At 37.6% G+C, this 23,603-nt stretch overlaps 2 protein-coding genes across 3 annotated transcripts in view; both read left to right on the top strand.

Annotated features, from left to right (window-relative positions):
- pla2r1 (phospholipase A2 receptor 1) overlaps positions 1–19,820 on the top strand; it is a 34,750-nt gene extending 14,930 nt beyond the window's left edge. For both annotated transcript variants that reach the window (XM_042492985.2, XM_088076382.1), the window contains 14 exons: positions 865–1,025; positions 2,311–2,375; positions 3,650–3,753; positions 3,836–3,972; positions 6,231–6,348; positions 6,467–6,606; positions 6,784–6,925; positions 9,217–9,452; positions 12,319–12,499; positions 12,600–12,734; positions 15,260–15,382; positions 15,460–15,636; positions 17,236–17,271; positions 18,439–19,820. In XM_042492985.2, coding sequence (XP_042348919.2) covers positions 865–1,025; positions 2,311–2,375; positions 3,650–3,753; positions 3,836–3,972; positions 6,231–6,348; positions 6,467–6,606; positions 6,784–6,925; positions 9,217–9,452; positions 12,319–12,499; positions 12,600–12,734; positions 15,260–15,382; positions 15,460–15,636; positions 17,236–17,271; positions 18,439–18,656 — 1,973 coding nt within the window. In that variant the 3' untranslated portion in view covers positions 18,657–19,820. The remainder of the gene's footprint in view (positions 1–864; positions 1,026–2,310; positions 2,376–3,649; positions 3,754–3,835; positions 3,973–6,230; positions 6,349–6,466; positions 6,607–6,783; positions 6,926–9,216; positions 9,453–12,318; positions 12,500–12,599; positions 12,735–15,259; positions 15,383–15,459; positions 15,637–17,235; positions 17,272–18,438) is intronic.
- A 2,825-nt stretch (positions 19,821–22,645) lies between these two features.
- The window catches only part of ly75 (lymphocyte antigen 75), a 34,187-nt gene continuing 33,229 nt past the window's right edge, over positions 22,646–23,603 (top strand). Inside the window, exon 1 of the mRNA XM_042487577.2 lies at positions 22,646–22,929. Coding sequence (XP_042343511.2) covers positions 22,833–22,929 — 97 coding nt within the window. The 5' untranslated portion in view covers positions 22,646–22,832. The remainder of the gene's footprint in view (positions 22,930–23,603) is intronic.

The following is a 23,603-nucleotide window of genomic DNA, read 5'->3' as shown; positions in this document are numbered from 1 at the left end:
TCGGACTGCAGTGACAAGCATTAAACAGCTTTAATCTGCTGGTCTGTGACAACAGAAACACAAAAACATCTGCTAAAGGACTGCCAATTACTGTCTAACCAAAAATGTAACATTTCTTTGGACACTGTTAACCCTTTACAGCCAAACTAAGAAATGCCCTTGCAAAATACACATTATTTTTTATATTCCAGTATACTGCACTGTAAAAAGTGCAAAAGTCAATTTAATATAACAGAAATCTGAAACTAAAAGTAACTGTGTACACAAATATGTAAAAATAATTATGTATGTATGTATGTATGTATGTATGTATGTAATAATTATAATAATTATGATAATAAATAAAAATAAATCTTGTAAAAGAATAAAAGTTGGTATAAAACATATGCTAAAAATTGCCAATGCAATATAAAAAAATTTGAAAATAGAAGTAACGTCAGAATAAAGATAAATATAAAAGATAAATACGAATAGGAAATCTAGAAACAAAATCTGTGTAAAATGTATTATAAAAAAAGTCAATTTAATATAGAAAAACTGACTAGAATTACAGTATATTCAAAATACTAAAATAAACATTTGTATAAAATGAAATTGGGTTTTGCCAAGTTTTTTGAAAAAGCAATTTGATCGCAAAAAATTTCAACCATGTGGCAACAACGGCTGTTAGAGGGTAAAACTTAAAGTAGCAACTGAGTCAACTGTATTTCTGCAGTTTGGAATGGCGTCATTAGATGTGAAACAGCATCTGTCAGTCAGCAGTTAGAACTTTAATTATTTATTCATTAAAACCACCAGTATTTTGAAATGGTATTGCTTGAAAATGTATATGAAAGTATAATTGTCTGCCTGGCTCCCCCACAGAGAGCGAGCCCTGGGTGTTTTACCGTGGAGCTGAGTACCTGCTGGCGAAGCAGCCCTTTAACTGGGACACTGTCTCTCTGGCCTGCCAGATGATGGGAGCTTACCTGGTGTCCATTCACTCCAGAGAGGAGCTGCACTTTATCAAGGAGCGCTTGCGGCGGGTCTGTTATTGCCAGTGCTTTATTTCCCTGTGACATAACATGCATATACATTTTTGTCAATATCCACTTTTTAAACTGGACATGGCGGTGAATTTCATAAAAATATAAACCCTAAGATATTTGGCAGAATCAAAATTTTATGGTATAATTATGGTGGCTAAAATGATAAAAATTCCAAAAGATAATATTACATATGCAGCAAAAATTTGTATGATATAATTGTGATAACCCATATTACTGTAACATTTTATGAAAATGTATTGACTCAGTAATGATTGATAATAATTTAATTTAATTTCAGTAATAATTTTAAAGGTCTAATTTATTCTGCAGTCTCCCTTTTAAAACATTATTCATTATAAAACATGCAATATGCAAAATGTCTTTTTGTCTTAAACACATTAATATCTATTTTACAGCTTATTCATTCAGAAATAACAATTTTGACATATTTTAAAAGACAAAAATAACTATTTATAACTATAACTTAACAAAAAAAAAACAAATCTGAAATTAGTTTGTTCCACATTAAAGTAGTATTATAGCCGTGGAGATACAAAAAGAAGCTTCAGTGTTTTTGTGAATAAATCCTTACCATCCCTTTACCTCTCATACCATGAGTTTAGGAGGAAAAACTTCTGACATTCACTTTTACTCCCACCATCTACGTGCAGTGATCACACTGATGCCAGGTGCACTGAGACACAAACACTTGTTATGTTGTCATTGAGCAGGAGCGCAATTTCACACAGGAGCACACAGTCAAAGACATCTGCTTAATTACAGAGACTCTTCTCCACTGAATGGCCCAATAAGGCCATTCCCCTAACAGTTCACACACGCTTACACACACACACACACACACACACACACACACGCACAGTGAAAAACAAACACGTGCATGAACACAATACACGCTCATACAAACTCAAGTGTTTACAGACACACTTCGAGCAAGTGGAAACGTACCTCATATGCGGACACTTTCACGCTCGAGTGCCTACACACACACACACACACACACAGGGAGTTAGAGAAAGGCTGTTTTTCAGCAGTGGCCTTTTGGACCACACAAAAGAAATCTCTTGTGGTGTTGAGGCTTGTGAGGGGATAAAGGAAACAAAACAAGGCGATGAAAGAGGCGAAGCACGGGCCAAGGAGAGCGGCTGAATGGACGCTTATGTCAGAGAGACTCTGAAAAGCTGATCTTCCTGCCCAGTGAGGAGGATTGTAAAAGTGAAGTAAGCTCTTTTTCATTTCTGTTCCTTTCACTGTGTCTCCTCAGCTCTCCCTGGGCCCGACCGACTGGTGGATCGGCCTGTCTGTTGACGGGCCTGGAGAGGAGGTCAGGTGTGTGTGCCTGGAGTTTAACATTTCCTGTCGCTGCTATTGATCCTAATGAAGCAGTCGAAAGATGTTAAGTAAAGAAATGTTGATGTAGTTACAACCAAGGGTCCTGTTTCACAAGAGAAATTTGGGAGCATTGCTTGCGTACTAGTTGCAAATGGTTGCATGTGCGGCTCACAGGTGCAGTGTTGTAATCAGTGAAATATGTCAAAGTAAGCCAGAGGTAATGATGTAATGTTGCATATCAATCAATCAATCAATCAATTAGTCACTATTTTTGTATAGCATTTTTAATACAAGAAAAACTGTGATACACAGTGCTTTATACAATAAAGCCAGAAGCCCCCCCGGTTTAAACAAACTCACGCAGCCAAAACAACTGATGGATCAGCTGATTGATGGGAGGGAGTCAGCTGATAGATCACGTGATTGTTTTACATGCATCCGAATTGCATTCTCATTTCAGGGCGCCCTTTACAAACTGCTTTACTGTTGCTGCTTCCTCTGCTAGCCACTATGCAGCCTGCCTCCACCCCAGCTGTGTCTGACTTATCAGTGTTAATTGAATTTTATTAGCACACAAGATGTGATAGAAATAAATAATAAAAACATTAAAAAAAACTAAACAAACAAAAAAGCAAACATAGTGCTCATAGTGAAAACCTCCCCTGTAGAATTTACAGTCTGTTCAAATACTGAAGGTATTTCTCTCCTTAACATGACAATGTAACAGACAAAGAAGAAGTTATAATAATCATAAATGGAACAGACACATAATCGCAGTTCACACATTTACTACAGCACAGGTGTTTTTTGTGTTAGACTTTAAATGAGAATAATGATGGGCAAGTTTTAGTAAATTGAGGACTGGTGACTGCTCTGGTGCACTTGCTCTGCCTTTGGGTTTCCATGTTGGCATGAGGAAGGGCAGAGAGGTCAACAGCACAGAGCCATACCGCCAAATTATCATACTGGGAATGGAAATAAAATTTTCTTCGACTGAAGTGGTCCTGACAAAAATATAACAAGACGCAGAGCTCAGCTAAAAAGGAAAAACAGGCTCCAGGCGTTTCCAAATAGAAAAAGAAATCTAACAAGTAGAACTCAAGATTTTTATAAACAATTTGAGTGTCTAAGCAAACAAAAACAAAAAGCTTTTACTGAGTTACTCTTCTACTTCTTTACACAAACAAGGCGCGGTAGAGGCTTGTGGGAAAGGTTACGTCTGGACATCATCTAGGGCCATTTATTAAATGTATTTTTGTGTTTCTTTGCAGGTGGAGCGACAAGACGGAGGTAGACTTTCAGAACTGGGCAGAGGGGAGGGCCGGTGGTGCCCCGAGGACAAACAGGTTGTGTATCACAATGTCCTCTTCATCAGGTAAACATATTTAGAAACCCTCACTGATGCATGTTAACTTGCACATGCTACAGTGTGTTGAGGTTTTCCTGGTATGTCGCAGGAAAATGGTCGCCGAGTAAGTGCAGCGATCTCCACGGCTACGTTTGCAAGAGGAAGACTGTGTCTGTGGTGGAGACTCCCAGGGAGCCGCACTACATCGGAGGATGTCCGGAGGAATGGCTCTACTTTGGCCACAAGGTTCGTTTGGACACGCACATGCATACACACTGTTAAATCACTGATTTATGACCCATGTTAAAGACTAAAGCAACGAAACAAAAACTGTGGAACTATATGTATGTGTTGTATGTGACATAATCCATGATTTTCTGGTGGCTTATTTTGACATTTGTTTATAATTTGCTAGTGTTTTATTGTTTTTGGAGACAAAAAAATCTAAATTAAGGCGGTAGGGTGGAGCTGAGCTGGGTGCAGCAGCAACAGCCATCATTTATGTGTGTTTTTAACCTGTCAGTCAAGTCAAACACTTAAAAATACTTTCTCATTGAATCTTAATTAAACACGTTGGTCACATATTAGTAAAATTGGTAAAATGAGATATTTGATTCTTGTGGGGAAAATAAAATAACTTAACGACATAACACTATACTTTAACCCCCTATTAAGCATTTATAGGCGGTACATAAATAAAATGGTTTTATAGTCATTTAAAATGTCATTTAAAATGTAGCTGTGAGCGGATAAAAGCAGGTTGGGGTGTAGGTTGGGGTTTAAACAAATAATTAATGAAAATATAGTAAAACAGTTGTAGAAAAAAAGTATTCTGAAGAGAAATTATAATTGTTAAAATGTGTTAATCTACTTATAACTACATGATAGTGTGGTATAAACTAATTATTCACTGTCTTTATATGACTTAAAAATGATACACTGGGGCATTAAAATAAAGTGTTACCACTTTAAATTATACAATTCTTCTGTTGTAACAATGAAAACTGCATAAAAGAAGCTCATTTTACCCTGTTCTCTTACTTCTCTAAATTCCCAAATTCCCATCTGGGGTTTAAGCAGGATGTTTTTGTTTGCATTCACTGTTCTTGAGTGAGTTATGTTGACAATTTCTGACAAACCCCCTGCTGATGAAGCTGAGTCAATCTCACTGAAGAGCAAAACCAGTTGATCTTCTTTTAAATCATCCAAATCAGTATTAGATTTCAAAATTTAGTCTCCCTTAAAATATGAATATGGATATATGGATAGATATGGACGAGTAATGTAGATGCTAGTAAAACTACAATATTGGGTGATAAAAGAAAGATTTTGAAGTTATTTTCCTTTGGTAGCATGTAAAATCTTTTCAAATTAAAATTCTAGTGTGTAGGATTTAGTGGCATCTTTTGCGCATGTAGGAGAACTACGTTGGCTGAGTAAAAAAATGCAAATGGCCCTATCTAGAGCAAGTGTTGGATTTGTCCGTTTTGGACAGAGACGACATGGAGTCTGTGGGAGAGGACCAGCTCCATATGTAGATATAAATCACTTATTCTATATGGAGGACTGTACGTGCCACTGTTAGACAGAGCGTCCAGACAAAAGGAAATGTCCTTGAGGAAATAAAGGGGGAGGCAAATAGGGAAAATAATACATAAATAAATGTGTAAATAATTACACAAATAAATACATTTAAACATAAATAAATAAAGATGTAAAATGGGAAATTAAATAAATAGGGGAATTTATACTCAATGTGGAAAATAGTATATAAATAAATGGTAAATCAATATGAACATGAATAAATTCGTAAAAAAAAAAAAAAGAAAATTAAATGGGAAATGAAATAAATATTGTCAATAAATAAATGAAAATGCCCAAAATGGGCATGGAGATGGACATTCTTTACTGTTTACTATCAAGATGAGACCTGCTGATGTTGAATAGATGCAGTCTTGTATCATCGACCTGCATGTTAAACAGAATGGAAAGCCTTGTAGCAATGTCTGTCCTTTCCTTGATCATAAAATATGGAAAAAAGAATAATTACGATATTTAATGCCTTCATTAGAGTGACAGGAGATGAGGGCAGTGAGAGAGATGAGAACAACATGAAACAAAGTTCCCCGCAAACTCAAACTGTCGACTGCCACAAGGGCACTCCTATCAAACTAGTCTTAAAGTGGACGTTAACGTGCTTTTTCCAGCTACACAGGATGTAACGAGTGAAGATGTTAATGTTTTGTGTAAAGTAACATGGTTTTCCTCAAATTTAATCATAAGAAGCAGAACTCTTGTCGATTCATAAAAGCTGCCAAACATTGTTCTTGTTTCACCAGTAACATGACATCATGTCCTTCTCTACATGATTACATGCTTGGCTTTTTTTTAACAGTGACTCTCGACCTCTCCAAACAACAGTCCCGGTGTTTATTTTGGAATAATAATTTGCATTTCACAATGTGATATTCATGTTTTGTTTGTGTGTGTGTGTGTGTTGGCAGTGTCTCCTGCTTCACCTCCCTGACAGCCCAAAGGATGGGAAGAGTTGGAAAGATGCCCAGTCCATCTGCTCCTCGTTCGGTGGAACGCTGGTCGCTGTAGAAGACGAGATTGAACAAGGTAGAGGCGAAGTGAGCTGCACAACCGTCCGATGAATCACTTTGTTTTTGTGATGTCAGAAAGGAACACTGTTGTGTTTTTATTTTTATTTCCTTTTGTCATGTCATCATTTCTGCAGCCTACATCACCATGTTGCTCCAGGGAAGCGCCGTGGGTGTGTGGATCGGACTGCGAGATGAGGACACCATGAGATGGACCAATGGAAAATCAGTCAGCTTCACCAACTGGTCCCCAATTGAACCAAAGAGCTACCTCACTGTAAGACCCTGTGGATACATCAACTCACTGTTAGCGGCACATATGACAGAAGTTTAGTCTTTGTAATCAGATTTTTCTAACCAAAATGCTCCTTTTGGTAAGAAAAATCTGCGTTTTGTGCACATTCAGGTGTCTCTCTTATTTCTGTGTATTCATGTGTGCTTTATGTACTCACAGGAGGACGAGTGGCTCACTGGATTTGCTGATGAGCCGCTGTGCACCGTTCTGTCCAACAACCACAACTTCCACCTGACAGGGAAGTGGTACGATGAGAAGTGCAGTGAGAGTGGGTATGGATTTGTTTGTCAAAAACCTCAAGGTGAGAATCCCTCAATTTCTTTATATTTTGTTTTATTGTGTCACTGTCTGTCTGTCATCGTCTCTCCGACTCTTTTTCAGCATGTCTGTCTGTCTCTTGCTGTCAAACCACTCCAGCTCTCTGATGCTGAACAGTCTCTTATGCACTTCTCCTATAACTTTTTCTCTTTGCTGTGTCGAAGTAGAATCGAGAGTGCTGACAAGTGTTTTCTTTCCTGACAGCTGCAGTGTGAAACTGGCCCACAAATAGAGAAATATGAACAAAACTGAAAAACCTTTACAGACATATTGTTAAATATACAAAAAAATAGAAAACACAATGAAATTTAAAGGCACATTACAGAGTACCTTAAAGTAAACTGCAAATAAAAAATCAAATAAAAATAAAAAAATGCAAATAAATGCAAATAAAAAAATCATCTTTGTTGATCACCAGTGTTTTAACCTTTCTCACCATGTAGCAGTGACTCACAAGTGTACTGTGACATCACTGTTGAGTGTGGTTACAAGTGCAACAAAGCACACCTAAGGGGTGCCGTAAAATCATATTGAAATTTTGTCATACATGGATACTTTAAGACTGTGACACTTTCACTCCACGGAGGGCTCTACAGCATCTGCACTCTGATGTTACTTACTGTGTCTTTAAAAGAAATTTCTGGCTGGCTGGTGTGTTTTCCATAAATGTGGACATTGTGACCAACGTAGGGCTTGTTTCTCCAAGTCTAATTTGTTATTTATAACTGTTACGTTTTTTAAAAGTAATGTGATTACTTATTACTTCATGTCAACAGTTATGTATTACAGTACTCGTTATATTATTTTTCCGTTACACTTGGTAATTGCGTCCTTTCTCCACAAAATTCAGATTTTCACATGTTCCATGTGCGTATGTCAAGGTAATCTTTGGTAAGCACAGCTAAGGAAAGGTAGCTTGCTAATTATTTTTATTATTTTTATTATTTTTTTACATTCGGTCTTCTGCTGCCTGTGGATGGTATTTTTGTGAAGATAGTCAAAGGCAGTCCTCTGCAGCCGAGGAGGGCTCAGCTTTGGTTCAGTGTATTTCCACAAGCTTCACGTTGTTGCACTGTCAGTGTATCAGGACATGTTTTTCACAGTGGAAAAAGTCTTAGTACCACAACCTGGAACAATGATGTTCCTGTCATAATAGTAGTTAGCCATAATTGCAGTTTCAGGTGGCTGTTTTCTGTATTTGCTTTTGGTTAGACTTGCACTTGCAATAATTCATGTAAAAATCATGTTTATTTGGGAAGATGTCAGAGGCTCACAAAGCTTGCACCAATATCCTTGTTTCCTGTATCCTGAAGTGCAAAGTTAGCATGAACCATAGAAACACAATGGCTACATTTATGGGAAAATATGGTTGAAATATATTTTCCTTTGATTAAAAAAATACAATAACGTGGTGGCCTGACACATTTCTATGGACGCACTGGGCCCCTTCTTTCATGTTGCCTTGCATTATTTGATTAAAAGAATTGATGGCTTTGATTTCTAAATTTTGGAAAATGCACTTATTTACTTTCTTTTCTACTTTCTTGCTTAGAGTCGACAATACTCTCATATCTGTGAGTAAAAATGAAGCTAAAGCCAGGAAACAGTTAGCTTAAGTCAGCATGAAGACTGGAAAAACAAAGCATGGCTCTGTTCAAAGATACCGAAAAATTAACCTATCAGCACTTTTAAAGCTAACTAACAAACACGTTGTATCTTGATTCGGATGAAGCATTGGCTAAATACATGAGAGATAGCGTAATGCATATACAACGACACTCAAGTAAGGAAGTTACTCCTCAGATATGAGAGCAGTATCCATTTCTAGCTCTCAGCAAAGAAAACATTAAGCCCAAAATGTAAAACTATGCCCTCGTAATATCCTCCCGATTGCCATACACCTTTTGTCATCTGGGGCCAAAAATGACCCCGCCTGGTTTGACTGTTATTTAAAGCATATTATAGAAATTGTCAATCAATTCTGTGTAACACCTTTAGTCTTACTTCAGTCCAACCCATTACCACACATTTATCCCTTTGTTTTGGAATTTAGGGCCAGTAGACCTTGTTTACATAAATATAAGGAAACATATTTTGACAGCAAAAGATTTCATTTGGGGTCAGAATGACCCCAGGACAACATGAGGGTTACCTGTCCTGACTGATAGGTAATTGTTTATACATAAATTGCATATGTGTTTAACATTAACCCTGTGAAGTAATACCTCTGTCCTTCTTCCCACTCTTCTCTTTATTCATTTTTTCTTGTTACAGACACTTCCAAACCCCCCACCCACTCCTATCACCAACCTCTCCCTGAAAATATTGAGTACAGGAGCCGCAGCTACAAGGTTGTGTCTGGCAACATGAGCTGGTACGACGCGATGCATATGTGCATAGAGAATGATTCTGACCTAGTGAGCGTTACAGATGCCTACCACCAGGCTTTCCTTACTGTCCTTGTCAATAGATTGGCAGTCCCCCACTGGATTGGACTGTATAGTCAAGACGTATGTATCCTCTCATGCTATATGTTCTGTATCCCTCTGCACTGTGTATGTCCACTGTATGTCTGTGTCGGAGAACTGGCATTGTGTGTGTTTGTCTGCTATTGTACAGATTACCTTTAAGGAGAATTTTTTAGGGGAAATATGTTTGAAGTGTTACATGAGCAGGCTGTTACCACTCTCATATCGGTCCGCAGCCAGTTAGCATAGCATAGCATAAAGGCTGGAAACAAAATAACCTAACGGTTAGCGTGGCTCCGTCCAAAGGTTTAAAAAATCCCTCTGTCTACAGTCTTAACCATTACTTCTTACACCAGACTAAAAATGTTAAAAAATCTTAGAGGTGATGGTAGACGAAGGAATAACCACTGATAAATAATAATAGCTTGATACACAAGATGGGGCCTATTCAGTTCAATGAAATTGCTCGCCTGGTTCATACACCAAAAAAACTTACGGTCTTTCAAATATGCGCAGAAGTGCTTGACCTGCCTGCCATATCTCACTCAGCTCTAATGGTGTGTTTACACCGAACCCGATGCAAGCGCTTTGCATGTTTATTGCGTGTTTATGTCCAGTTTTTTGTTGTATGTATACAAAGTCAATGCAAAGATGTGAATTCTTGCCAGGCCGCGCGATGAACATGGTGGACGCGTTGGACAAAACAGAAGTTGAAATTTTTCAACTTGAGCGAGAATCTGATAAATAAAGAAGAGTGTAGTGTGTTGGTTCACTTTGCTTCAGGGCACGGAGACTCTTTCGTAGCAAACCACGTTAGCTGTTAGCTGCCTCTCCTAGCTAACGCAAGCACAACCACAACTGCTGAGGGCAAATTTTCACGGTTTTCAAAATGCCCAAAAAAAACTCCAGCTGCCATTTACGTGCGAGTAACACGATGGGACAATTTTCATCGTGTTCAGTTTTGCTATGTTCACACTGGCATTATGCTGTTTTCACACCGAATTCGGTAAAAAATATGCCGCGTTCACACTGAATGCAAAAAAAAAAAAAAAACACCTCTCTTTTTTTCTGCAATACTGTGGCCACTGGAAAAAAGTGCAGGTGAGGCTGAGCACTGTTCCTGGCCAAGGCGGAAATGCCAAAAAATGTAGTTTCATGAATGGCCTCTTGAGGCTCACTCTGAAAGTGAGTCATTCCTTATAGACCTCCATGTTAAAATCACCAACTTTACAGCAGGAAGAAAAATGTTTACAGCCTGGGACAAAAACAGTTTTGGTCTCCATAGCTAATTTCCTCCCTCATGACAACTTTTACAAAGAGTGATTTTTTTAAATACCTGTTTACATTTTTATTAAGGCTTAAACTATATAATCAGATGTCACCTCGGCTCCCCAGCTCCACCATCACGTTCAGATATGGTTACCTTGGGCCACCTCTAAGATGGCGAAGGCCCTAAAAACGGCCTCAAAATGAGAGGCCACACACTGATGGGTGATGTCCAAGTGGCGCTATCCATTATTACCAGCCAGTGTGGTAGGCAGATTTTTCCCCTGTGAACCATGCCAAGCTGCTTCCAGTCTTTATGCTAAGCAAAACTTAAAATGTACTGGCTGTGGTTTCACATTTAACGGACATGAGAGTCGTATTGTCATTTAACTCTTGTCAAGAAAGCAAATCAAAGTGTTTCCCAAAAGTATCCATTTAAAATTGGTTAATGAGCATGAATTGCAGAGAATACAAATCGGCATGCTTTTAAATTATGGTAATTGAAAACTTTTCATGTGCTTTTTATCTTTGTTTCTTTGCCAAAAGCCCAATTTGTGCATGTCGGCATGTCATCAGCATCCTAAAACTGGCCATAATCATGTAGATAAACACTGATAGTCCTTGTAATTCACAACATCTGATTGAGTTTCTTAGTTTTGAAAAATCTGCAGATTTTGAACTGTTCTTGAGTAATAAATGTACAAAGAAATATTTAAGTTAGAGCAGAATAGCTTAGAGCTAAATCTTAACAAGGGACGATAAGTTACCCACAGCATTACAAAAGGTCCTAAACTACAGGTTTATGTCTTTGAATGATTTTGTTATACATAGGTGCCCGCCAGTGGCTTGTTACAGTTGTCTCACATCCCTTGAGGGTTTTTCGTCCTGGCCTTCGGCCCATGTGGAGGTTATTCCATCCACAGACGTGTTTTCCCTGCAGACAGTCAGAGCTTTAACATTTGGATTCAAGTATCACTGAGCCCCTGTGGAATGTCTTAGTCATGGAGACAAATGAACGCAGGAAGTAAGGGAGCCGATTCTCTATGCTCACTTTTTTTTTCGTGCCTGATCTTGTTCATTTTCTGTCTCATTTGCCACCTACAGTTATTCTGTTCTCTTAACTTTTATACGCTCATTAATATAGCATCCGCCCTAGTTCACCACCGCTGTGAATCATGCTGAATCATTATATAGTGGAACTCTGAGTGTGCTTCACTTCTGGTGAATCTTTAGCGGGAATCTCCCTCAGAAAAACAAACATCCTTAAAGGTTCAGTGTAAGTGTAAGTAAGCACGACCAAGAATGAATAACTGTAAGCAAGCTGTTGCGAAGATCTTTTTTATGTAAAACTTAATTTTGGGAAAAGAAACTCAGTGAAAACAGTCAAATACATAGTCTGCACATGGAAGACACTCAGTACCAGCAATAGTGTAGCAGTCAGTGGTGACATGTAGCACCACCCTGCGGGTATTATACAGGCACAATAATTTGATGTAATAAACGAATGTTTGCATAAGTGCAAAAGATGCAATACAGCAAAGAACAACTCAGTCACAGGTCCATGTGAAACAAGTGTTGAGTGTTTGTGGCACCACAAGTGTAACTTTATGACTGACACATTGGTGGCTGTGCTTCGTTACAGAATGGCATCAATTATCAGTGGTCAGATGGCAGTGACACCGTGTACACACACTGGGACCCAGCCGATGACGATGAAGACTTTGTGACGGGAGAGTGTGTGTACATGGACGTTAGCGGAGGCTGGCGGAGAGCTGACTGTGAAACTATGCTATCAGGGGCCCTGTGTCACCTTCACCCGCCAAGTCAGTGCAACTGCAGTGAAACTGGAAAATGGAAGCACTGCATGTCTTCGGCTGCTGGGTTTCTGTCACTCATGATTTTCTCCTGCTCTCCGTCTCACAGGCAGTAAACCATTCATCTCATATGAGGTGGCGTGTCCCTCAACGTGGGTGAAATTTGGACACGGCTGTTACAACTTTGAACCTGTGGTGCAGAAACTCACATTTGAAGAGTCAAGAGAGCACTGCAGGCAGAAAGGTATGTTATTCATTACCTGAGTAGTCATTTTCTGCTTGATTTCTGTCTACATGACAACAATGTCATGATGGAAAATTAGACAAATAGATGAAAGAATTGGCCGCTGTATCACAGTATCCTGCAGAATGGAATACATACTCCCCCTGCAGGTCAAATGGAGGAGCTGCTTCAGTATATTGGCCTTAACCTTTTGAAACCTGAGCAAACTGGTTTGATTTCTTTGGAAAAAGAAAAAAATTACCACAAAATTAGTCAACACAAAAAGGGTGGCGTGGGAAGGTATATAAAAAAAAAAAAAAAAATAGGGAAAAATGTAAGAAAACTATATTAACAATTACTGTAATTTTATTTTTTTAATTATGTTATAGACAAAATATAAGTTATGATAATTTGTGCCACATTATTTGGTAATTTTCTTGTTTGTTTTTCATTTTTACTTTTCTTTTTTTTGTTTTGCTTATTATCAGGTCATTTTCATGTTACTTTTTCAGTAATACCAATTTTTGGGCCGTGGCTTATGAAATTGCTCATTGCCTTCTCCCCATGTTTTTGAAATACAGCAAACTAATTTGTCCAGGTTTTAAAGGGTTAAAAGGAATAGGTGGATATTTGGGAGAGATACTTACTAGTTCTCTTGCAGAGAGTTAGATGAAAGGAGCAGTACCACTCTCATGTCTGTACAGCTAATAAGAAGCAACTAATCACCTTAGCTTTGCAAAAAGACTGGAAACAGCCACCAAAACCTCTGCAACTCATTAATTTACACGATACCTCATTTGTTTAATCCTTACAAAAAGTAAGAGGAAAGTGTGGTTAAAATTTTCCAGGGGATTATGCGCCTGACTGTTTCTTCAAAAGGAGCATTTACTTCCAAAGAAAACTATAAAAGAAGGAAAGGACATGACGTCAGTGACGGCATTCAGATTTTGTATTGGAGCCAAGTTAATGAGGTGGGCAAAGCACACTGTAACCCAACATATCTTTGCTGTTTCACCTTTGACTGAAAAATCCACAAAATTTAAAAACCCACATTACGTGATGGTGAGTGACGTTTTTTTTATCGAAATGTGCATGTTCATTTTCCTTGTTATTGGTCTCCAAACAGATCATGGTTCTGTCCAGCAACTGCACACTGTATGACTAAACTCAAGCCCCTGTTTGTTTCTGCTTGTTGCCTGGCAGGACAGAGGCAGGCTAACTATTTCCCCACCTTCATCTAGGAGGTTAAAAAGGGGAGATTTAGGGGCGGCCTCCAGCTCAATGAGTAGTGAGTCTGCCCCATATAGGCTGAGTCCTTAACAGCGGCCCATGTTCGATTCCGGCTTGTGGCCTTCGCTGCGTGTCATCCCCATTCTCTCTCCCCCTTTCCTGTCACTCTCTAACTGCGCTGTAATAAAGGCAAGAAAGGCCCTAAAAATAATGTTTAAAAAAAACAGAAAAAGGAGGTTTCAGGGTGTTATATCATGTCATATCACTCACATATGTAGTGAAATCTGGTCTGTGCTCACAGAGGGCTCATAAAACAAGGAGATCATTGCTTTGTTTCATTGAGGCGTCCATAGTCGGCCTTGATTCGGAAATTATTTTATGCAAAAAAAAACGATATGGTGAGAATTAAAAATCTGCAATTACTGAAAAGGTCGTTAACCCTTTGAGACTGAGTGACATCACTTTTTTTGTGCTACTTTCAGATGCCTTTCACAAGTATTTAAACTTTTCAACACTGAGCAAATTACTACGATTTATTTCAAAAACATGGGGGAAGGGCAATAAGCAACTTGGTAAGACACTTGTTGCAAATTGCAAGAAATGAATAGATTTGGGAAATTATTTATTTTAAAAGAAAAGCTAGGGGGAAATGTCTGGGGAAAAGCTATGGAAAAACTCTATTTACATTTGCAGTTACATTATGGTACAGAATTATAATAATTTTAAAGCAATTCTTCCAGGTCACTTCCATTAGTTTGTTTTTTTTCTTTACTTTTTACAAATTTCTTGTAAATTCGTAGGTATCATTTCTTCTTCTTTTCTTTTTGAAGGAAACCAAGCCAATATGTACAGGGTTAATAAAAGACCGTTAACAGATGCTTTCTATATGAAAGCATTCTGTTGTGTGTTGGCAGCCTCACATTCGAAAGGCTCTGTCAGGCTGAGAACACCCAAACAGACCCTGAGGGGACGTCTTTCTTTATATGTAGCACTGTCTGCTGTAACCCTTCAAAGCTGCAGCTCTAGTTACACTGCGCATGTGTCAAACCATAGCTCCCATTGGGTCAAAGGTCATGTCCCAGCCTTCATTGAATAGCCTTACAGCAGCAATCTTAATCTTAATCTATGTTTTACAGTCTCTCAAAGCTAACATTCAGCTGGCTGTAGTTTCATTTTAACTGTGCTAACATGAGGGTGGAATTTAACACCTCATACAACGCTCAGCAAGAAAGTGAATTGACGATGTTCCCCAAAATTCTGAATAATTCCTTTCAACAGTTCAGTAGTTGTGAGTTTGTGCTTCTGTCTCCTCCTAGTCAACACCTCGGATGTGCTGACCATAGAGAGCGAGACAGAGAACCGATTTGTTCTGGAGCAGCTGTGGTCGTCGGGGTTCCTTCACCACACCGTGTGGTTGGGGATGTACTTCAACATTGACAGTAAGAATTTGTACACATCGGATGATCACAGTTTCCCCCGCAATCCCATTTTATTAAACTGTGGCCTCTGGTTTTAGCTGACTCTCTTTCCTGGGTGGATGGCTCACCTATGGACTACACCAACTGGCTCAACAAAGCTCCGGACTCCAAGCAGCTGACTGGAGACTCCTGCGTCACCACCAGGGTGTCTGATGGTGTGTGGCACATGTCACAGTGCACCGAGCGGCTTGGCTTCGTCTGCAAAACCATCTCTGGTGAGTTCAGCTGTGGCCGTCTGAAAGAATAATGGGTCTCTTGAACTCATACAACATATTGAAGTATTTGTTGACCTCCTCTTGCATTATAGTTTACCCAGATAATAATGCCACAGGGATCAAATTAGAGACAAAACAAATTAATTAAGAATTAGCAGTAAGTTCTATGTGGATAAAAAATGTACAGGGTTCCCATGGATCCTTAAAAAGTCATAAGAGGCGTGTAATTAATTAATCTAAAAATAAGTCCTTAATTGGCGTTAAAATGTCTTTAGTCAATCTCTCAAAAATCTTAAAAATGCTTAGACATTGGAGGTAAGATTTCCATGACTCTTTTGTTTCTGACATTGCATTGCAAAAGCTCAAAATAATGGGTAACTTAAAAAACAATAATTTATCAGATGCCTCTTGCATTAACATCACCAAAGGTTCATGTTTTATGTTACAACAAATATTTGAAAAGTAAAATAAAATTCTCTCTAACATTAAATAATTGATTTCGGTACATGGTTTGGTTTTTATTTCAAATCAAAATTGGCTACTGTAAAATTGGTCTTAGATTTCAATTCAAGCAACACCAAAAGAGACTTAAAGTCTTTAGAGAAATCCCACTTGCCTTCAGATTTATTATTTATTAATTTAATTTAATTTGTTTTTTGTTTTTGTTGTTTAAAAACTGTGTTGCTACTATTTTTGACCAGCTCTCCCTGTAGAAGAGATCTTTGATGTTAGTGGGTCAAACTTGGTTAAATAAAGGCTAAATAAAAACAAAATCAAAATGCAAAGGCCTTTTTACTTCACTTATTAAGGACAAAGGCGCTAGCGGGAAGCCATTTAATTGATCGTATTCACAAAATTTAAAGTCGCTTCAATCAGTTTTTTTTCCCTAAATTTAGATTTGATCACAGATTGATGAATAGAATAATATTATCACATCACTCTACAGCTCTCCTCAAACTCTGTGTAGCATCTTATCATCTTTCAGCTCAGTGTTTTGGTTTTACTTTTCTGTTTTAGTTCGCTCTCATCACAGTTTTTAGCCAAAAAACGCTCTGCTGAACTCCCTGTGCACCAAACATCAGCACCAAACATCAGACACAGGCCAAACCAGAGCCAAAGTGGCCAAAAAATCTGCTATTGTAGGTGTAAAAATTACTATTCTGATTCCAATTTCTCCAAAACACACCTGGCAGATACTTCAACAATGCCTTTGCATTTGTCACTGTATGCAGAAAGATGTGCATTCATTCAGGATAAAGGTGCTTTTATCTTTATCACTTTTCTGTAGCCTGAAAACCAAGTGTGTGTTTGCCACAGAAAGCTGCAGATTCACAGAGGGCTGTGTAGTTTCAGAGTTTCACACAAATACAAGGAGGACACAATAGCTGAAAACATTAATTAAGATAAAAAGGTCAAAAATAAGGTTTTCTTAATGATTCTTTTGATAAACGTGACTGCACTATTTTTTAACCAGATCACATTTCATAGCAAAGAGCTTTCGAGAAGCATTATCAGTCTCGATTTTCTTCTTTGGTTTGAATACCCCAAGACGATATATGATAAGTTATATCGAACTTTACTGTATGTGTTCTCTTACAGATGTAATTCCTGAAGTGGAAGTGGAACCGCTAAATGGTAAAGTGCACTTTAATTTAAATGATTTATATTTTGGTTTGATGCCATCAGCATGAGAATTTTGTTTCACATCTGCTCAGCTACGAGCTCAGTGCGGATACAGTGTATGATTAAACATGCTGAGTGATTTGTGCTTTACAGAATCTGGGATATGATGCGATGCAAAATTGGCTTGATTTCTTACAAAAATGTGGGAAGAAGGCAATGAGTAACCAAAGAAGGAATTACCAAAATTACCAAAAAACATTTTTAAAAAGTACAGGAAATACACTGTTAGAAAAAAAAAACCCTAAAGGAAAATAAATAAATGAAATTGAAGAGAAAAAAAGAAAAACAAGCACAAACAAAAAGGGAAATAACCTGAAAAACATGTGCTTAAAAATAATAACACAGTAAAATATTCGGAAATATATAATTAAGATGATTATAGAATTTTTTTTTGGACATTTCCCCCCGCGCTTTTTAAAAAATACCTTTCCAAATCTACTATTTTGCCAAACACTTTATGCTCTTTGCCTTTCATCCTATTTAAAAAAAAAAGCAAGCCAATTTGCTCTGGGTTTGAAGGGTTCTGAATGCAGCACAAGGTTTGAAAGGGTTAAGTAAAGTTGCAATAAATGACTTCTATTTGTAGTGGAGTATTTTCACAATATGATACTTTTTTTTTTTACTTAAAGTAAAAGATCCAAATACTTTCTCCATCACTGCAAATATATACAGTATCTGACTGAGTGAGCCATCAAACTACACATTAACCCTTTGAAACCTGGATCAACATCACTTCTCTTGTACTGCATTCAGATGCTGTTTAAGTATTTAAACCTTTGGATTGGTTTGATGTCTTTGGAAAACACGGGTGAAAAGGCAATGGGCAACTTAGACAAAACATGTCCTACAAATTGAAAAAAACCTAGTGTTTTTGTTTTGTTTTTGTTTTTTTACAGAAAACTATATTTATAATCATCATGCTTTTATATTTGAAAATGTCACGAAATGATAATTTTTGACTTTCCTTATTTTTTGCTATTTTTCAGGTACTTTTTTTTTTTTTACAAATTTCTTGCAAATTTTGGGGACATTTAATCTCAAGTAACGAACAAGAAACTGAGCACATTTGCTCAGGATTAAAACATGATGACATGAAAGCTATCGTGCTGTGTATTTCAGGTCTACATCATGGGGTCATCTCCGCTGCGGTGCTGGTGGCTGTGCTGATCTTTGCCCTGCTGGCAGGAGCGATGTGGTTCGTGTACAAGAGGAACGCGTCACGTTTTCGTGGGCTGCCCACGCTCGGCAGCGCTTACTACAGACAAACCAGCTCCCAGGCAACAGAGTCTGACGGAAACGTGCTGATCACAGACCTGGAGTCTCACTCAGGAGAATAGCACTCAGCGACTCCTTTAAGGTTTCTGTGGCTCTCCCATTCTCTGTCCGTCTGTCGCCATCAGGTATGAACGCCACATTACACTGTAAAGCTGTGACTCCTCAGGACAGTGGTGAGACGATGACGGAAAAAGTTCAGTTCTGTAATCTGAGAATGTGTTTGAAGGATCCCAGTTGCTCTCGACAGTTTCCATTCATTCAAAACATTTAAATGTGACAAATGTTTGTGAAGGTTTGCGTTGACACTGACACGTCTGAATTTCTAAACTCACAAAGGATGCCAGAGAGCTGTTAAAAAAGGTACTGAACACTTGATGTTTGTTACAATCCTGAATTTTGAGGATTTAACCCTTTGAAACCTAGATTTCTTTCAAAAACATGGAAAGAAGGCAATGAGCAACTTGACAAGAAATGACCCAAAAATAAAGAAAATAAGAAAATTACCTGAAAATAAGCAAAAACAATAATAATAAGAATAATAAATATAGTTTCCTTTTTTTTAATTAAGACTCTCCCCACAGCATATAAATCATATAAATATAAATCATATAATTGTCACCTTTTGCAAATTTTTTTGCAACTTTCTGGACATTTCTTTCCAAATTTCTTATTGGCTTTCTCCAATGTTTACAAAAGAAATCAAACTAATTCCTCCAGTTTCCATTGGTTTAAATGCTTGTGAAGGCGTCTAAACGTGGCACAACAAAACTGATGTCAATCCAGGTTCTAAAGGGTTAATCACTTGCCAAGCAATATTTAGGAAAATTATTTGAATTAAAAGGTTTTTAGGTTAAAGTTAGGTTAAGATTCAAACGGGTGAAAGGAAATGTTCATATAAGAGACTGATTGATGAGAAAATAGAAATTACAGTGGCATTTGTAATTTTGTACATTTCATTCAGAATTTAGGAGCTGTTGGAGCTGCACACGTGGTACAGCAATGTTGTCAGTATTACTTTTGTATTTTTATTTTATTTTTATAAATACATGTGCTGTATATTGATAAAAAGAGGTTTTTTGTATGTTCAAAACTAACAGAAAATGTGTAAGGCATAACTGATGGATTTTTATCTCACGCTCACTTTTGTCCGATCATGCAAAGCAAATTATTCAATGTATTTTGCACATTTTTTTCTGTTTTAATAAATTGAAGTCCGGCCTAACAAATCTAGTTTCATCACTGAGTCCCGCTGTATGAGTAACAGAGGAGTCAAAGAAATAGAGGAAATCCGCAGTTGGAAAAATCTGCACGTTTCCCTTTTCAGTCTGTTAATTACTTCACTTTTTTAGTCGGCAGCCTTAATAAAACATTTCCTCCTACAACATCCTCTTAACAAAATATCTGAGATCAAATAATTCATGTAGTAATAATATACAACCATGCACTATCTGACAGAACTTTAGATTTTCAGGGCTAACTGTTTGCATATTTTGTCCTTTGCGTTAAATTGATTTTATTGTGGCCATTATTCTTTGGAAAAATTAGGCTCAATCCTTAACATGGACAGATTATGACGCAATGAGTCGTTTTGTGTCTCTGAGGTAATTTTGTGTCTTTTTTGTTGTTTCGTTTTAGAAATGTGTCTCATTTTGGTTGATTTTTTTTTGCAGTAATTTTGGGTCTCTTTTAGTAAACTATATGTCTTTTGTAGTTATGTGTTGCTTGTAGTCATTTTGTGTCTCATTTTGGCTGTTGTGTGTCTCTTTGTAGTCCTTTTTATGACCCATTGTATTTGAGTTGCCCATTTTTGTAGTTATTTTGTGAGTCTGCACTTTCTTTGCATCTCTTTTTCATCTTTTTGTGTGTCTTTGTAGTCATTTTGTGTTTCATGGTTGTTTTTTTTTATCTTTTTGTAGTCATTTGGGACTCTGGGGTAACTTTGTGTCTCTTTGAGGTAGTTTGGTGTCTTTTTTGGTCACTTTATCTCTCCTTGTTCTTGTTTTGTCTACCTTTTATTAAGTATTTTTATGTTCCTTTGTGTTTGTTTTGCCCATTTTTGTAGTTACTATGTGTCTGTTTGCAGTTCTTTTGCATCTTGTATCTCTTTGTCATCAATGTGTGTGTCATTGTGGTTACTTTGTGTCTGTTTGTAGTAGTTTGGGTGTCCTCGAGGTAGTTTTGTGTCTTGTAGTCATTTGTGTGGCACCTTGTGGTTGTTTTTGTCTCTTTGCAGCCATTTAGTGTCCCTTTTTGTTTGTTTTATCCTGTTAGTGGACATTTTCAGTAGCCCCTGGTTGGTACACATTTTGCATGTCAGGGGTCCCCCTGACACTTTGGGCCCCTGGGCCCGTTCAGTAATCCATGCATGATCCTTAAAATAATTATTTTTAAAATTCTATAGGTTTTTTTTTTTGTTGTAGTGTTTCATTATCACTGACAATAAAAACACATTTATGTGAATAACAGCCAGACAGACTGGGAAAGACAAAGCAGGTGTTGGATGTTCAGTTTTAGTGGGTAAATGAAACTTGGCAGGCAGTCCGCGGAGCTTTTGGTCTTTGGTTTCTAATAAGCAAAGTTTAGTTTATGCATCTATTTTTATTGAGAGTTTATCTTTATTCCTTGAATATTATTCTTGGTAATCAGTTATTTAAATAATGAACCAGTGACTAACATCGTTGTCAAGGTAACACAAGAAATAGGCCTGTTGTCACTTTGGAAACAATGCTGAGTTTGTAGGCCTTTGTGTACAAATATAACATTGATCTAAATACGATACACTCCAAACCGCTAGATTGCCTAAATAAAGGTCTCAGCGTTTGGCAGATCCTAAGATAGGAAACACAAAAGGACAAAATGCAACCATTAGCCGTTTTTCTAACAGTAATAGACATCAGGATTTAATAACATTAATAATTCATGACATCTGCCAGCATTAGGGTGCCACTTTACGTTCAAGATAAATCAATAACGCCCTGCTGCACCTTTCCTCCACTGCAGCTGAAACCACGACGCGCGTGCGTTTCAGTTGACGGAAACAAACGGAGTGGGCGTGAAGCGGTAACCGGAGAAAATATCCGGGCTTTCTGGGAATGTGAAGGGAGGGCTCGAGCGCAAAGAGCAGGGAAATGAAAAGGCAAAGACGGAAGAAGAGTCATTTCGCCTTCAAAGTTAAAGGGTTAGTTGGGCCCACATCACATTTTCTGCTCACACAGACCGTCCAAAGAGACTAAATAGGTTCGAATTATGAGATAGCTTAAGTCAAAATGCTCATATGCAAGTCAAAGTCGTGAGATATTAAGGCAAAATTCAGATTTCACAATCAAATTTTAATTCACAATTCATGCTCTCCATCTCTCTCTCTCTCTGTGTATGCTTTTATTTATTTTTTACATAGTTTATTTAATTTTGTTTTATTTTACAATATTTTTCATGGCAAAGTTATTATTATCATCATCATCATCATTGCTATTATTATGAGTAGTAGTAGTAGGCTAGTAGTAGTTGTAGTAGTAGTAATAGTTTTGTTAGTTGCAGTTTTGTATATTTAACTTGGCAGGTCATGGTTGATCTGATTTTTTTTTTTATAATGTACAACAATTTATGACAACTTAACATCATTTTTATACTTCTGGTGAGCTTTCATATCATTCCCAATGAAAATTCTTATTTTTTTGAATTAGTACTAATATTTCTATGAATATAGCGTTGTTTTAGAAGCCTTTATTACTGTAGAGTCAATATTGACATAACACTAGCATGTTTTTTTTTTTTATTACTTTACAGAATATTTTATTTCATATTATTTTATTTTACAATATAATTTAATGAAAAAAACATTGTGAGTAATATTATTATTTTAAAAAATCATGACTTATTAGGTCATGGTTCATCTAAAAATAAACTTTTTTTTTATTATTATCACATACAATAACTTACAAGACCTAAACTCATCATTTTAATACTTCTGATTTGCCTCCACATAATTCCTGATGAGCAGTTGGTTTTTATTTTGCATGTTAAACCGGAAGTCTCTTCCCTCACTCGGGCTCGTGCGGGCTTGACGGACCGTCGGAGCGGGACTCTGGACACACAGCTGACAGTTGGGACAACTGGGTTAGTTAGTTATCTGTTCACTTTCGGTTTGGAGTTAAGTTATCGGTCGGCTTACATTCACAGTTCACCGCTCCGAGAGGACAAATTCTTTATGACTCCAGCAAAAAGACGGAGCCGTAACCATGCTGAAAATACCCACAGCGACACTTTGTCTTTGTTTGTTGACTGTGTTGGACACAACTGTTTTCTTGGGGACTTGCTCACTGGCTAAAGGTTTCGGTAAGTAGCTACCTCAAGCTCGGACACCTAACTTTCATTTCTGTGTCACTGCTTTCTATTTTCAGCTATGACGAAGCTGTTTCGGCCATTCAGTTTAACTTCGTCAACAGAAGCGCGACATTAGTTCGCGGACAATAGCTCCAAACCTGCGGGACTACAATAACTGAGGGCAAATGCACAAAAAAAAAACAGCTCTTATTTTAACTAGGCAAGTTAGTAGTTTGACTTTGCTCCCATCCCCTTTGTGAGTTTGATGTCGCACCATAATCTGACAGGTCAAACAAATTGCATACTCATCCCTCCCTCCCCCAGTATCTCCGTGTTAGTCATGTGTGCATCTCTTCAGCTTTCTCATTATGAAGGCTGAGCTACCAGAGTTTGATGAAACCTGACTGTCTCCAATACTACACTCCGAAGCTGTGATATGATTTTTTTTTACTGTTTTAGAGCGTGTGTGTGGTCAGACTTTAAGTGTGCAAACAGGTTATTTGTTTCCCTCCTGTTTTGCTGTGTATGTATTTCCTGTACACTCTCTCTGGATAGTTTGTGCAGATAATTTGATATCTTCTGTAAAAATGTCTTCCCAAACGGGAAAAGACTATTGCACACTGCCATGGATATCTTTATTTTTATCTTATATGTTGGCCTAAAAGTAGTAAAATTGAAATAAAATG

This window comes from Plectropomus leopardus, chromosome 1 (genome assembly GCF_026936395.1).
Source record: "Plectropomus leopardus strain MGB_pleo_1.0 chromosome 1, ASM2693639v1, whole genome shotgun sequence".
In the NCBI taxonomy this organism is placed as follows: Eukaryota; Metazoa; Chordata; class Actinopteri; order Perciformes; family Serranidae; genus Plectropomus; species Plectropomus leopardus.
Note: the sequence above shows the minus strand (reverse complement) of the source record. Positions and strands in the feature narration are given on the sequence as shown.